Below are 17,325 nucleotides of genomic sequence, written 5' to 3' on the forward strand. Positions count from 1 at the left end.
AAAACATTGTATGTTTTATTTGAAAAAATGTAGACTTTCATTTTTATGGCCTAATTCAAAGAAATTTAGCAAAAAAACAGTAGGATCAAAATGCTCACTATACCCCTATACCATTTTGTGTGGTATTACCATCTGTCTTACAAGCAGATAAATTTTTCCAAATTTTTGTGTTTTTCACAGATAAATATTGAATTTATCGATCAAATTTTTTCACTAACAAAGTACAATATGTCACCACAAAACAGTCTCAGAATCGCTTGGATAAGTTAAAGCATTCCCAAGTTATTATCACATAAAGTGACATGTCAGATTTGAAAAAAAATAGGCTATGTCCACAAGGCCAAAACTGGCTGTGTCTTCAAGGGGTTAATTGCTTTCTTTTTATTATTTATCTACATTGGTTTCATCCTGTTTCTAGCTTTTTTTATTCTCATAAGCTTATTTATTTTTCACAGGACCTATTTAATAGGCTTTAAAAATTTCCAATTTGTGTATTTTTATTTTGAGGACATTGTCCCATTAAGGTCACCCCTTAGCGAATAAAAATTGGCCATTCTGAAGTTTAGTGTTTTTGTAGGTACCCTACTAAACCTCTTATTTAGGCCTTATACCGACGGCAGTGTCTGGTTCGTGATATACGTATCCCGTGTCGGCTGTATTTCCCAGACTGACCACAGTTCAGGGAGCCTGGCTTCTAGCATCATAGTCATCTATGATGCTAGAAATCCCTGTCTGTCCGCGGGAATACGGTCCCGTACTGTAATCGTGTTTTCAATATTATTACTGCAAAAATAGTCGATATGCTAATTTATGAATAAATTGACAACTGGGCTGTCTCTACCGCCCAGTTGTCAACGGACGGTGAACCTAAGCCTCTCGGCTCGTTGACGCTGGGTGGTGGCGACAGCCCCGTTGTAAATTTAATACATCAATTAGCATATCAGCTGCCCGGGATGAACCGGCTGATAGCGTGGAAACCGAGGAGGATTGCGGTGAAATGGGGGCACCGACAAAGATAATTATTTTTATTATATATATATATATATATATATATATATATACATATACATACACATATATATATATACACACACACATATATATATATACACACACATATATATATATATATATATATATATATATACATACATACATACATACACACACATACATAAATTACATCAATAGGAAAATCTACTAACCCAGCATCACTACAGTCGAGCGAGGATAAATGTATTTACATGAGAAAATTTCTGAACGGAGTGTGTTTCTGAAGTTAACATTTGGACTGATGGTCATAAATTATTCATCTCATCATCGTGAAGTACTTCGGGCAAATCACAATTTACTGCCTACAAGAATCCAACAAATTGCCTCCACACGGCTCGCATATTCAGTTGTTTTGTCCTTATAATAAGTTAGTAATTGACTTAAGAAACCTCAGGTCTTTTAAAAGCATCTAAAAAGTATGTATGGGAGCCCTGGTCCCTGCATTCAATTCATGAAACAAGTGATAATCCCTCTCACCTAATAAAGTTTAACTACTTTCTTTGACACATGGCCAGAGAGGCTCAGCTATGAAATTATTATGGAAGTGTAATAACGACAGAAGGGCAGCAGCTCAAGGAAACTGAAGGCGCGCAAAACCTGGAATTTAAATATCTATTTGTTATAAGCGAAAATTGTTTAATAAAATTATAATCCGTAAATAATGTGTTAAAAAAAGAGGCTTCACTTGTACCTACACTCATAGTACTACACAGAATAATATGGTAATTTAAGGAGGTGGTAAATCAGAAGACTATACAATGCAACTAACAGACGTAATTGCATTAAAATTGCATTTGGCTTGAACACCATTTTTTTAAAGCCCTAATAATGCCAGATGTGACTTCCAATGGACAGGATTAGAGAAGTCCTCTTTTTTGTTTTTTTTTTAAAAAAAAGAAGCTTTGTTTGTGAGAACAGTAGCCTCTGGAGGCAGAGACTTTTTTTCACGGATTTTCACAATTCAGAATGCTATAAAGGGGAGTGGATCTGCAGACATGTGAGAAAAAATAAATCCCTATTGATCAGGAAGCACTTTAAAAAATATGTGCAAAAATCATCTGCAAGGACACCAGGAGTGGTCTCCACAGACAGGTGGTAAAAACCACCGGATGATTATTAGTCATCACTGTCAGATAGATTTTCTTTACCACTGTAAAAATATTTGCCGTTTATAGGTCGTAGCTTATGTTTTTAATAGATGGCTTCAGTAATGCAACTTCTAAAGGAGTCATTGTATTTTGAAAGGAATTGTTGCTACAAGGATAACATTTTAAACAGCGATTGCTTTTATATTACGAAAGTTTCTGTTCTTTGAATAGTTTCCATATTTATTTTGTGTATGTTTGAGTGGTCTGAGTGTAGTTCTTTTCCATGAAGTTGGTCTAACTTTTAAGGCTCTGTTCACATTTGCTCTTGAATCCCCGTAATCCTGTTCCATCATAGGAACAGAATAAGGAAACTAACGATAGCGCAAGATCCGTCAAAGACCAACGGAGACCAACGGAGCTCGGCAAAACCTATTGCCTTTAATGGGTTTAGTTGGGTTTCGCCATGGTTTGCTGGACAGAATAGCACTGCATGCTGCGCTATTTTGGCTGGCAAATATGACAATCTGCCACAGAGGCTTTTAACGAAGCCTCCGACAAAGACGTGAACAAAGCCTAAACACGTCATCATTCACATGGGAATATTCTGATTAGGTTGCTGATCTAGAAAAACACTGTAGAGCCCATCTACCAACATAAGAAAATGCTTTCCCCTTTCTTCTAACATTGTGCACTGAATAAAAGCCCTTTCACATGGGCCAATGATCAGACAAACACTTGTTCCCGATCATTGGCCTGTGTAAACTGGGCAGAAATCAGCTGACAAACCAGCAAACGCTTGTTTGACGGGTGATTCTCACTTCTCCACGGTTTGTTTGCGGCACATCTTCCCGTGTAAACAGGATATGTGCTGCGGACAAGATGCATGGGGACAGATGATTGAATTAATGAACATTCATCCCCATACACGCCAATCACTGCTCCGTTTAAATTGAGCAAACGAGGGCCGATCAACACGCAATATCATAAAACTGAGCTAGTTTACGAGGCGAAAATCTGGCCGTGTAAAAGCAGAGAGTGATGCCCCCCCCCCCAGAGAAAGGGAACAGTGGCTTAAAAGGGATGGGGAACTATTTGTTTACATATGCACACCCACATAAGCTGGAATATTTCTCTCTTAAAGGCTATGTCCATTTTACCATCCAATTCATGTGCATCTAAAAAAATAAAAAAGTCGCAACTCTGAAGATCGGATTAATTTAATAAACCGAAATTTAGCGCAACTAACCGACGTCATCTTATGTATCGCCGAAGGCTCACGGATCGGTGCAGACAGGCACGAGGCATTGATGTCATCGCACCGGTTTGCGCTGAGCCACGCAGACAAGAGGATCTCCTCTACTCGTTGTGGAACGGGGTTAGGGGAGTATGCACTTTATTAGCCACTATTGGGGCTGTGTGGGGGCAGATATGGGGACATTATACTGTATGGGGGCAGTATTGGGGGACTTTATACCGTGTATAGGGTAGCAATTGGGGCAGTTATGGGGGTATTATACTGTGTGGAGGGCAGTTGTGGTGGCATTATACTGTGTAGAGGCAGCTATGGGGGCACTATACTGTGTGGAGGGCAGCCATAGGGGTATTATATTGTATGGAGGGTAGTTATAGGTGGCATCATACCGCCGTTCGGAGGGCAGTTATAGGAGGTAATATATTGTGTGGATGGCAGCTATAGGGGCATTATACTGTGTGGAGGGCAGTTATGGGGGCATTATAATGTGTGGGGGCAGCTATGAGGCACTATACTGTGTGGGGAATACTATGGGGAAAATGTACTGTGTCGGGGTAGTGTCAGGGGGTATATTATATACAGTAGTATAGAGCAGGCTCAGGGATAAAAATGTATTCAATGACATAGCATGCAAATAGGGGGCATCATATGCAAAAAGGGGTGTGGCCTCAATAATTGTTCATTAATTGTAATCGAACTTACACGTTCAATTAATTGTGATTTTGATTTAGGTCATAATCGTCCAGCCCTAATTTCAAGTATAGTATTGATCTAAGTAGACTTATGCAATTTCAGAGGCATTGGAACACTAACAAAATGGCTCCACTGCCAGCTTGCAGATATATTGACATAAGTGAGGAATTGAAACGCAGCAAAACGTTGCATAACTTTTCATTAATAGTAATTAAAGGGGTTTTCCCACCATAACAACTTATCACCCCTCCACAGGATAGGTGATACGTTTTTGATCACTATGGGGCCACTGCTAGGACCCTCACTAATCATTAAAAACAGTGGATAGGTGATAAGTTGTTAGGGTGGGACAACCCCTTTAAGCTTATATACAAAACTAGATGACTCCTTTAAGTACAAGACATGTAGATAAGCACCCCAAACGCACAAGCTATAGTGCCAAACAACACACACTATATTATGAACTTTAAGTTGCTTCTTTTGATCTTTGTTGGCAATTGGGTAGATAAACCTTTTAAACCAATAGGCTGCATTTATACAACGGATATCACTGTGTATGATAGCTACATGGAGTAACAAATACCAAAGAAAGATTGATCCAAACTCTAAGGCCCTGTTCACAGGGAGTTAATAGCGCGGCAAAAATCGTGCCAAAAAATGTGTGTAGTACAAAAAAAACGGAGCTGATTTTTCCAGGCAAAATTTTCAGCCTGCAAAAAACTCCTTGTGCACTAGGCCTAAGACAAAAAAAGTCACGTTTTCTGTAATTATTTTCAAGGTAGAGCAATGGTATAATTATGATAAAAACAGATACACAATCCTAATAAACTCTGTCATTACAAACCCAGCTTCCTCTTCTAAAATATTTCTTTCATAAGGGGAAAATAAAAGATTATCTTTGCTTTTATCTCTATAAAGGTCTATAGAGATATATATATCTCTACTCGCCCTTAAGTCAAAATGTGTTTTACCAACCAAATGTCAACAATTATGTAAAATGTCCATTAACCCCTGGGTGATATAGCTTCCTACACCAGGCTGGGCATATCCAGACTCCGGCTACAAGGTACTTCTTTATTAGATTTTCTGGCTCCTTATATTCCAAACAATTAAACAAATATACTTCAAGCATAAACAGACACTGAGACCAAAACTTACTATGAATAGTCTATTCACACGAAGGCTGCTGCTTCCTACATGTTACTGATTAAGACCTTATTCACACAAACGTGTTAGACGTCCATGTGACGGCCGTTTGTACAACCGCCGTCACACGGAACTATACAATTCAATGTGGCCGTTCACACGACCGTTGTTTCAACGGACCGTGTGAAGGGTCCGTGAGAAAATAGGACATGTCCTATTTTTTCACGCATTCCTCCATAGACTCTAGGCTATGGGGGATGCGTGATATGGCGTCCCACAGAGCATGGACGCACATCGGACGTGAAAAACGTCCGTTTTACATGTCCGAGATGTGCAACGCCCGTGTGAATCTAGCCTAACAGTAAGATCAGTAAGATACAAGGTTAATAAATGTGATTATTAATAATATATTCCCTTTTCAAAGTGTAGCTTACCTTGGATCTACTATAAATTATATACTGGATAATTATGAAATGTCACCTGCTTAACCCAATAAGAAGTGCACTGCCTCCTTAGAAACACTAAAATAGACAATTTACCGGGGTCTGGATGGTATGTCGTGATAAGTACCCTTATTTCTGATATTTAAAGATTCTATCATGAGAGTCTGTTCCACAGGACTGGCGTATAACAAATGTAATGCCAATATTCAAATAGTTTAACCTCCATTGTGGGTAAAATATTTGTGGGTTTTCTAAGAGTTGCTATTCTCGAGTATCTCAACGCAAATAAACTGTTAAGGCAGCTTCAGATTGGGTTTATGAGGGATCGGTCCTGTCAAACCAATCTGATCAGCTTCTATGAGGAGGTAAGTTCTAGATGACCTGTGTAAGGCTGTGTATGTGGTGTATCTAGACTTTTCAAAGGCGTTTGATACTGTACCGCATAAAAGGTTGGTATATAAAATGAAAATGCTGGGACTGGGGGAAAATATTTGTAATTGGGTCAACTGGCTCAGTGATAGAAAACAGAGGGTGGTTATTAATGGTACATCCTCAGAATGGGTCACAGTTACCAGTGCGGTTCCACAGGGGTCAGTATTGGGCCCTCTTTTTGATATGTTTATAAATGACCTTGTAGAGGAGTTACAGAGTATAATTTCAGTATTTGCAGATGATACGAAGCTCTCTAATGTAATAACACAGAGGAGGATAATGTAATACTACAAATGGATTTGGGGAAGCTGGAGGCTTGGGCAGAGAAATGGCAAATTAAGTTTAATGTGGATAAATGTAAGATTATGCACTTGGGCCGATGAAACTATTACAATTATGTATTAAATAGTAAAACACTGGGTCAAACTACTACTAAAAAAACAAATCAAAAAGATATTGGGATGCACTCCTCAATCTATTGGCGTGGTGCTAGTAAGGTAGGGACGAGAATCCCACAATATTGGAAATATACTACTATACTACTAAAAAAAGACTTGGGAATATTGGTGGACAGTAAATTTACCTTTAGCAACCAGTGCCAGGCAGCAGCTGCCAAGGCAAATAAAATCATGAGATGCATTAAAACAGGCATAGATGCTCGTGACAAGAACAAAGACCACAAATGAAATATGGTGTACAATTTTGGGCACCTGTGTATAAGAAGGACATAGCTGAACTAGAACGGGTGTAAAGAAAGTCGATAAAGGTAATTAAGGGAATGGGCGAATTGCAGCACCAAGAAAGGTAATCAAACTTGGGACTATTCAGTTTAGAAAAAAGACTGCTTAGGGGCGATCTAATTATAAGGTACAAATATATATTTGGACAGTACAGAGATCTTTATAATGATCTTGTTACAGGCCTACGTAGGTGTAAAAAGGACAAGGGGTCATCCCCAATGTCTAGAGGAAAAAAGGTTTCACCATCACCACAAACAGGGATTCTCTACTGTGAGAGCAGTGAGACTATGGAACTCCCTGCCACAGGATGTTGTGATGGTTGATTCTTTGAACAAGTTCAGGAAGGGCCTTGATGCCTTTCTTGAAAAATACAATATTACAGGTAGTAGTTAGTACGGTTGAAAAAAGACATATGTCTATCAAGTTCAACTAAGGGATGGGAGAAAGGGAAGCGATTAAACAAGAATTCTACACATTGACATTGGAACTGATATTTTTTCGTTCTAGGAAATTATCTAAGCCTATTTTAAAGCGATCTTCTGTCCCTGCTGTGACCAGCTCCTGCCGGTAGACTATTCCATAGATTAACAGTTCTCACACTAAAGTCAACTCTGCAGGTTGAACCTTTTTTTCTCCAGACAGAGGGAGTGCCCCCTTGTTTTTTGAGGGGGTTTTACATGGAACAGGTTTTCACTATATTTCTTGTATGGGCCATTCATATATTTATATAAGTTAATCATGTCTCCCCTTAGTCGTCTCTTCTCAAGGCTAAATAGGTTGAATTCTTTTAATCTTTCCTCATAACTTAGATTCTCCATGCCCCTTATTAGTTTAGTTGCTCTTGTTTTTTTTTTTTCCAACTCCAGGGCATCCTTTCTATGAACTGGACCCCAGAACTGAACTGTATTATCTAGATGACGCCACACCAATGCTTTGTAAAGTGTTACATAGTTACATAGTTAGTACGGCTGAAAAAAGACACATGTCCATCAAGTTCAACCAAGGGACGGGAAAAGGAAAGGAAAACATTTCTACACATAGGAGCTAATACTTTTTTGTTCTAGGAAATTATCTAACCCTTTTTAAAGCCATCTACTGTCCCTGCTGTGACCAGCTCCTGCGGTGACTATTCCATAAATTCACAGTTCTCACAGTAAAGAAGGCTTGTCGCCTCTGCAGGTTGAACCTTTTTTTTCTCCAGACGGAGGGAGTGCCCCCTTGTTTTTTGAGGGGGTTTTACATGGAACAGGATTTCACCATATTTTTTGTATGTGCCATTAATATATTTATATAAATTAATCATGTCCCCCCCTTAGTCGTCTTTTTTCAAGACTAAATAGGTTTAATTCTTTTAATCTTTCCTCATAACTGAGATTCTCCATGCCCCTAATTAGCTTTGTTGCTCTTCTTTGTATTTTTTCCAACTCCAGGGCATCCTTTCTATGAACTGGAGCCCAGAACTGAACTGCATATTCTAGATGAGGCCTCACTAATGCCTTGTAAAGTGGCAATATTACATCCCTGTCCCGCGAGTCCATGCCTCTTTTAATACACGACAACATCCTGCTGGCCTTTGAAGCAGCTGATTGACATTGCATGCGGTTATTTAGTTCATGATCTACAAGTACACCCAGATCCTTCTCAACAAGTGAATCCGCCAGTGTAGCTCCCCCTAGGATATATGATGCATGCAGGTTGTTGGTACCCAGATGTATAACTTTACATTTATCTACATTAAACTTCATCTGCCAAGTGGACGCCCAAACACTTAGTTTGTTTAAATCTGCCTGCAATTCATGAACATCTTCCATAGACTGAACTATATTACATAGCTTGGTGTCATCTGCAAAAATAGAAATAGTGCTATTAATCCCATCCTCTATATCATTAATAAATAAGTTAAATAATAGTGGTCCCAGCACTGAACCCTGGGGTACACCACTTATTACCGGGGACCATTCAGAGTAGGAATCATTGACCACAACTCTCTGGATATGGTCCTTGAGCCAATTCTCAATCCAATTACAAACTATATTTTCTAAACCTATAGTCCTCAAATTTACCCATTAGGCGTCTATGGGGGACAGTGTCAAATGCCTTTGCAAAGTCGAAAAACACTAAATCCACAGCGGCCCCTCTGTCTAGGCTTCTGCTCACCTCTTCATAAAAACAGATTAGGTTAGTTTGACAACTTCTGTCCTTAGTAAAACCGTGCTGACTGTCACTTATAATACTATTTTTTATCTCATAATCCTGTATATAGTCCCTCAATAGCCCCTCAAACATTTTCCCCACGATGGATGTTCAGCTTACTGGTCTATAATTACCCGGGGAAGACCTAGAGCCCTTTTTGAAAATAGGCACATTTGCCCTGCGCCAGTCCCTTGGCACTATACCAGTCACTAGAGATTCTGTGAATATTATGAAAAGGGGGACAGAAATAACTGAACTAAGCTCTTTAAGAATTCTAGGGTGTAACCCATCTGGTCCCGGGGCCTTGTGCACATTTATCTTATTTAATTTAGCTTGGACCATATCTACATTCATCCAATTCAGTATATCAACTGATATATTAACAGCACTGGCACCGGCTACATCAGCTGCTCTTTCTTCAGTTGTATATACAGAGCTAAAGAACCCACTTAGTAACTCTGCCTTCTCTTGATCCCCTGTGACCAACTCCCCATTACAATTATCTAGGGGTCCTACATGTTCGGACCTTTTTAGCATTTTTATACTTGAAGAATTTTTTGGGATTTGTTTTACTATCCTTGGCCACATGCCTTTCATTTTGTATTTTTGCTAATTTTATTACATTTTTACAGATTTTATTAAGTGCTTTATATTTTTCAAAGGCTGCAGATGTACCCTCAGATTTGTATTTTTTAAATGCCCTTTTTTTGTCATGTATTGCCCCTTTCACAGAAGGTGTAAGCCATGTGGGATTTAATTTTAGTCATTTATACTGGTTACCTATAGGAATAAATTTTGCACTATAATAACCCAAAGTAGATTTGAAAATCTCCCATTTATCATTTGTCCCATTATTTGACATTAGTTCTTCCCAGTCTATATCCTGAATTGCAGCCTTCATCCTGGGGAAATTGGCTTTCTTAAAATTAAATGTTTTTGCCCTCCCAGCCTGCGTTTGTTTTTTACAGTATAGGTAAAATGTAACTATATTGTGATCACCGTTACCGAGGTTTTCACGAACATTGACGTTCCCAACAAGCTCTGCATTATTAGAAATGAAAGTATTCACCCACTATTGTCTCTTTCACACTCGCCTTAATATAATTTCTCACATACAGACATACACTACCGCCTTTCCTATTTGTCCTGTCTTTCCGAAACAGTGTAAAACCCTGTAGATTTACAGCCCAGTTATGTGAAGAGTCCAGCCATGTTTCAGCAACACCAACTATATCTATATTTTCTTCCAGTACCAAGGCCTCCAGCTCCCCCATTTTGCTTGCTAGACTTCTGCCATCTGTGAACATACACTTTAACTTGCCTTTCAGTTTTTCACTTTTATTATCAGAAATGTGATTTGACATTATTTGGGCATTTTCATTTACACTGCTGTTTTGTAACAAAAGGATCTCCTTATCCGGTTGTCTAGTCCTCTCCCCACATTCTGTTTCTCCCCCCCACCAATATAGTCTGACCCCTCTCTAACCTGGCTACCCCTTTTTTTGTAATATTACATCTATGTCCCCCGAGATCTTTTAATACACAACAATATCTTGATGGCCTTAGAAGCAGCCGATTGACATTGCATGCTGTTAGTTTATAATCTACAAGTGCACCCAGATCCTTCTCAACAAGTGACACTCCCAGTTTATCTCCCTCTAGAACAGGGGTCTCAAGCACGTGGCCCACAGGCTGCATGCAGCCCCTGAGGCGGTCATCTGTGGCCTGTGGGGAGAGGAGAGAGCGTTTGGAAGAAGGATCGCTCCTTCATGGCAGCAGCATCTGCGGAGGGCGGCAGCATCTGCGGAGGGCAGCGGGCGGCACCATCTGCGGAGGGCAGCACCATCTGCGGAGGGCAGCATCATCTGCGGAGGGCAGCACCATCTGCGGAGGGCAGCACCATCTGCGGAGGGCAGCGTGCGGCACCACCTACGGAGGACTCTGTGGCACCATCTACGGAGGACTCTGTGGCACCATCTACAGAGGACTCTGTGGCACCATCTACAGAGGACTCTGTGGCACCATCTACAGAGGACTCTGTGGCACCATCTACAGAGGACTCTGTGGCACCATCTACAGAGGACTCTGTGGCACCATCTACAGAGGACTCTGTGGCACCATCTACAGAGGACTCTGTGGCACCATCTACAGAGGACTCTGTGGCACCATCTACAGAGGACTCTGTGGCACCATCTACAGAGGACTCTGTGGCACCATCTACAGAGGACTCTGTGGCACCATCTACAGAGGACTCTGTGGCACCATCTACAGAGGACTCTGTGGCACCATCTACAGAGGACTCTGTGGCACCATCTACAGAGGACTCTGTGGCACCATCTACAGAGGACTCTGTGGCACCATCTACAGAGGACTCTGTGGCACCATCTACAGAGGACTCTGTGGCACCATCTACAGAGGACTCTGTGGCACCATCTACAGAGGACTCTGTGGCACCATCTACAGAGGACTCTGTGGCACCATCTACAGAGGACTCTGTGGCACCATCTACAGAGGACTCTGTGGCACCATCTACAGAGGACTCTGTGGCACCATCTACAGAGGACTCTGTGGCACCATCTACAGAGGACTCTGTGGCACCATCTACAGAGGACTCTGTGGCACCATCTACAGAGGACTCTGTGGCACCATCTACAGAGGACTCTGTGGCACCATCTACAGAGGACTCTGTGGCACCATCTACAGAGGACTCTGTGGCACCATCTACAGAGGACTCTGTGGCACCATCTACAGAGGACTCTGTGGCACCATCTACAGAGGACTCTGTGGCACCATCTACAGAGGACTCTGTGGCACCATCTACAGAGGACTCTGTGGCACCATCTACAGAGGACTCTGTGGCACCATCTACAGAGGACTCTGTGGCACCATCTACAGAGGACTCTGTGGCACCATCTACAGAGGACTCTGTGGCACCATCTACAGAGGACTCTGTGGCACCATCTACAGAGGACTCTGTGGCACCATCTACAGAGGACTCTGTGGCACCATCTACAGAGGACTCTGTGGCACCATCTACAGAGGACTCTGTGGCACCATCTACAGAGGACTCTGTGGCACCATCTACAGAGGACTCTGTGGCACCATCTACAGAGGACTCTGTGGCACCATCTACAGAGGACTCTGTGGCACCATCTACAGAGGACTCTGTGGCACCATCTACAGAGGACTCTGTGGCACCATCTACAGAGGACTCTGTGGCACCATCTACAGAGGACTCTGTGGCACCATCTACAGAGGACTCTGTGGCACCATCTACAGAGGACTCTGTGGCACCATCTACAGAGGACTCTGTGGCACCATCTACAGAGGACTCTGTGGCACCATCTACAGAGGACTCTGTGGCACCATCTACAGAGGACTCTGTGGCACCATCTACAGAGGACTCTGTGGCACCATCTACAGAGGACTCTGTGGCACCATCTACAGAGGACTCTGTGGCACCATCTACAGAGGACTCTGTGGCACCATCTACAGAGGACTCTGTGGCACCATCTACAGAGGACTCTGTGGCACCATCTACAGAGGACTCTGTGGCACCATCTAAACATTTGCTAAACACGCATACCCATGGTACTAGTTACCTCATACAAAAAGCGTTATATACCAGCATAAACTTTTTTTCTATTGACCAGTGGCAATAGTGTTTGACAAAGGCCGAATTGTGGCCGAAACGTTAGTTATTGCCTTATTCTAAATAAAACCACTTTTGCAAATCAACCTAAGGGGTGCTTGAGTTTACCTCTTTAAGATTTACGGGGTGGGAACCCTACCCAAAGCACCCAGAAGAACTTGCAGAGTGCCACAGATTATCATTATCTAAACATTTGTGTCTGCCAAACGCTGCCAACTGAGCGGCCGGACTGCATTTAGCGACACAAACTGGAAAACCGGATTGTTGAAATAAGCACGTGGAGAATTCTCTCAAATGTAAAACCTACCGCTATTATTATAGTAATGTAGTATTATTATTATTATAGTAATATAGTGTTATAGTAGTTCAAATAACTAATTGATTTGCAATAATTTTGTATTGTATCAAATTTGAAAGTAATGCGACCCGTCAACATCCCATTATTTCTATATGTGGCCCACTTAACCAGCCGAGTTTGAGACCCCTGCTCTAGGACATATGATGCATGCAGATTGTTGGTACCCAGATCTACAATCAACGAATATATTATTATTAGCAAAATACTAATACTTAAAAATAAAATACAAAAACTATTATCATTATTCTTACTACTACGTTAAGTTTAGTAATAAAGGTAGATATTAACTGGTTGCCGACACAGGATGAGAATACTCGTCCTGAGCGGCGGGTACTTGGCGCATCAGGATGAGTATTCTCGTCCTGTGTGACAGCCAGTGTCCGCGCGGCATGATGAGCGGGGCAACGGCTGCAACACACAGCTGCAGCCCCGCTCTATCGGCGGAGAGAAGAGAGACCTCTTCTCTCCGCCGTTAACCCATTGAATGCCGTGATCATAGCTAAAGTGAGTCTCCCCTTTGATCGCGTCACAGAAAATCCCTGTGATGCGATCAATGGCTATACTTGGTATGGGCAGACAGCTCAAGGTCCATTGAAGGACGCCAGGGCTGTCTGACCATATTTCCTGTTAGGGCATACTTAGGTATGTCCTAACAAAACTGCCTGTGTACAATCAGTACACAGGCTAATGTACTGGCATATAGATATATACCAGTACATTAAAGTTCAAAAATAAAAAATCCCTCTATTGGATTAAAAAAAAAAAAAGGTTTTGTTAAATAATAAAAAACAATAGTAAAAAAAACACTTTTTTTTTTACAATAAATACTCTTTTCAAAATATAAGTCCCGAAACATTAAGTATACACATATTTGGTATCGCCACGTCCGTAACAACCTATACATTTATTGTACAATGTTATTTATGATGGTCTATGGTGTAAAAAATAAATGAATAAAAACGTTCTTCCACATTTTTTTGCCAAAATAAAATTTATAGAAAAAGTTGGCACAAATCAATCAGTGTCAATTTATTCTAATAACGGTGTATTTAATAAGACGCATTATGTGCAGGGTTCAGAAGAGACCTTCTAGTGTGTTTGTGTGTGTGTGGGGGGGGGGTTTCTCAGGATCTGCGCCATTTAAGCAAGAGAAACTTCGGCTTTCCCTCTAAAGTGTACTTCTCATTTCATATTTATATAATAGGTTACTTCTGTTTGAAAAAGCAATGATTTTCTTGACAAATAGTATAAGGCCTCATGCACACGACCGTGATTTTCGGGTCGGCCGGGGGAGGAGTGTCACCCGCAAATTGCGGGCCATGCACATGGCCGCGTCCATTATTTTCTATGAGCCTGGACCGCAGAACACAGCCGTAATAAGACATGTCCGTTCTTTTTGCGGTCCAGGCTCCTGGGCCATACACGGACCATGGAAACCACGGTCAACGTGCATGGGCCCAAAGAAATGAATAGGGCCGCAGTTCTCCAGTGGATTTTCGGGGGAATTGCACGTTCGGGTGCATGGGGCCTAAGTGATCAGAGCTCTTTGAGGGAAATTTATGAAGCCCTCTACGGCAGTTTTCTTGCATAGAAAAGTCACAATTTGAGCAAAATTTTTTCAAAACAGTGGGCGGGGCCTAGCAAAAAAAGCAGGTACACCGTGGCCCGATAAATTAACTATAATTTACAGCAGAAAAATTGCGTCAATTAGAGCACAAATCTACGGCAGTTCCCACCTGGCATAGATTTGATTTTTTTGGTGCACAGACGGCAATGCAAAGACCAGCAGGTTGTGGACCGACTGTGCTACTCAACCGGTTTAACTTAGGGCCACCTCTAAGTAGCCTCCCGGTCTTCACCGTAAAACCCCCTGTGGGGACACTATCAGGTCGCTACCTCTTGAGGTCCCAGTGTGAGTAGCAGCTGGCACAACGGACCAGGATACAAAAGTGTAGTACACGGAGAGTACAGGCACTGGCAATGATACCTTTGTAGACGGGTGTGGCTAAGAAGTCACAGTTCGTAACCAGTAGTAAGCCTTAGACTAGTCTCAGGTAGTTGGATACAGATGCAGTAGATAGCGAGATGCAGACTGATAGTTGAGTAACAGGATACGGACTGGTAGCAGAAAGGTAGCAAGTAGCTGGATACAAACGGGTAGCGGATAGCTGGATAGAGACTGGTAGTGGGTTGCTGTATACGGGCTGGTAGCGGTTAGCTGGATACAGGCTGGGAGCAGATAGCTGGATACCGACTGGAATAGGATAGCTGGATACAATTGATAACAGGTAGCAAGGTGCGGACTGGTATCAGGATGCAAACATGAACATTTGCAGGACACAACTAGATTGCACCAAAGTTGCTCAGGCACCAGGTGATCTGAGGAGTTGCCTTAAAGGGGTTGTCCCACAAAACACACGTATCCCCTATCCACAGGATAGAGGATACATGTGTGATCTCTGTGGGTCCGACCGCTAGGACCCCCAGCGATAAGGAGAACAGGGGACCAAAATCCACCGAAGTGCTCCATGAGAAGCATGGGACTTCTGGGGTCTGTGTCCGGCAGCTCTATAGAAATGAATGGAGCGCCGGTCGCGCTTGTGAGCAAGGTTTTACCAAACTCTTGAATGGCAAATCAACCTGGTTATATAGTGGTGCAGGAGAGCAATGCATCGCGACATAACTATTTATATCTGTATTCGAGACCTAACCAAGATGGGTGACCTGTATTGGTGGCTATGTCGCTCACTCAGTAATTCCGGTGTAGAATATTAAAAGTGGCATTTGGAAAACATAATACTACAGAGTATATAGGTTCCCTTTATAAAAAAAACTATTTTTTTTAGACAGATTTAGAACCCCAAAAGTACTGTAGGTCCCAAAGTATACCAGAAGTATTTGCAGAGAAAAGTATATAAAATATATAAAGCACTGTTACATATGTGAAGCTGGTTTTATGGGACAATGTCATGTACAGATATGTCATGCTGTGAGGCTGGAGACATGTGAAATCAATGAGGTGTTGAGTTTGCTGGCTTTAAAAGCCAAGACATGAAGAGTAGAGTGAGGATTAGGAGCAAAAATACAAAACAAGCAGTATTTAACACCCACTGGCATTCTTTGCCAGGTTAACCTTTTCATTACCATTGGGCACCAAAAAATTGTATTAAATAGAAAAAAACAACTCACCATCCGGGTCAGAGATAATGTCTAGAAGAGACTTATCCAAAGTTGATTTGCTCATTAACTTCTCTTCATACTCAAAATAAACATCCAACTTCCGTGCCTAAAGCATGGGAGAAACAGTAATAAGTAAATAAATATAAAGTGAAGTGAACACAATATGAATCTAGAATTAAGGAAAAACATGTATGTATGAATGAAGACCGGAAAGAGAAAAAAAAAAAAAAAAAAAAAGAGTAACTCCATAGCTCAGTCATACCAAATCCTCAAGAACATTTAGAATATTGGCACAAATTCCTAAAACATTAAAAAGGGTTGTCTCATGAAGGCAACCCACTGTCCATATGCCCCTCTTCTATGAGTCAGAACAAGAGCGGCTCCTGTTGTGGCAGACTCAAGTTGCTCATGCATTAGGACAACTCCTTTAACTTATTGCCTAAATTATAGAATGGAATAGCGCTTTGCTTAGTATATTGTTGAGAGATTTCCAGTAAATTATATATTAGGGATTCAATCACTATGGCAGTGCTTCTCAAACTGAGTCGGGCCTCAATAATGAGGTGCCCATTAGTTGTTGGTGAGGAGCAACTGGGGAGGCAGGTTTGACAGTAGTGATTATATGCTGTGCAGGCATTTCTGTGGTTGCATCGATCTCTGGTTTAGCAACATAACGGACTGATTTTGAGCTGATTTTAATGTTCTACCGGGTTTAGGATACATAAATTGAAGCCAATTTAACAGGTTTTGGCATAAATGATGGTCAATGGGGAGGCCCAGGTATTCATTACCATGTTCTTGCTGTTGAGACCCCAGTAGAAAAAGATTGAGCAGCTGTTCTCTATAGCACACCAGAGCTTTCTGCTCTGAAAATCAGTGGTGGTCATAGACTCCACCAATGTAACCTTCCTTAGCTCACGCCCAAATGTAGCTTTTACCAGGGATGCCTTTGTCATTCAACAATATTTCTACCCAAATATCAATTGTCCTCTTGTGTGAGGTCTTTTTATAGAATACTCTTGGTCTTCAACACAGATTATAGAGGTTTGGTGTCAACCACTAATATTAGTATTCATAGAAATTGCCACTCAGTTT

The 17,325-nt window shown here is 41.5% G+C and overlaps 1 protein-coding gene across 1 annotated transcript in view; it reads right to left on the bottom strand.

Annotated features, from left to right (window-relative positions):
* The window catches only part of SCFD1 (sec1 family domain containing 1), a 141,744-nt gene that overhangs the window by 14,735 nt on the left and 109,684 nt on the right, over positions 1-17,325 (bottom strand). Inside the window, exon 15 of the mRNA XM_075844681.1 lies at positions 16,240-16,336. Coding sequence (XP_075700796.1) covers positions 16,240-16,336 — 97 coding nt within the window. The remainder of the gene's footprint in view (positions 1-16,239; positions 16,337-17,325) is intronic.

Source organism: Rhinoderma darwinii, chromosome 12 (genome assembly GCF_050947455.1).
Source record: "Rhinoderma darwinii isolate aRhiDar2 chromosome 12, aRhiDar2.hap1, whole genome shotgun sequence".
In the NCBI taxonomy this organism is placed as follows: Eukaryota; Metazoa; Chordata; class Amphibia; order Anura; family Rhinodermatidae; genus Rhinoderma; species Rhinoderma darwinii.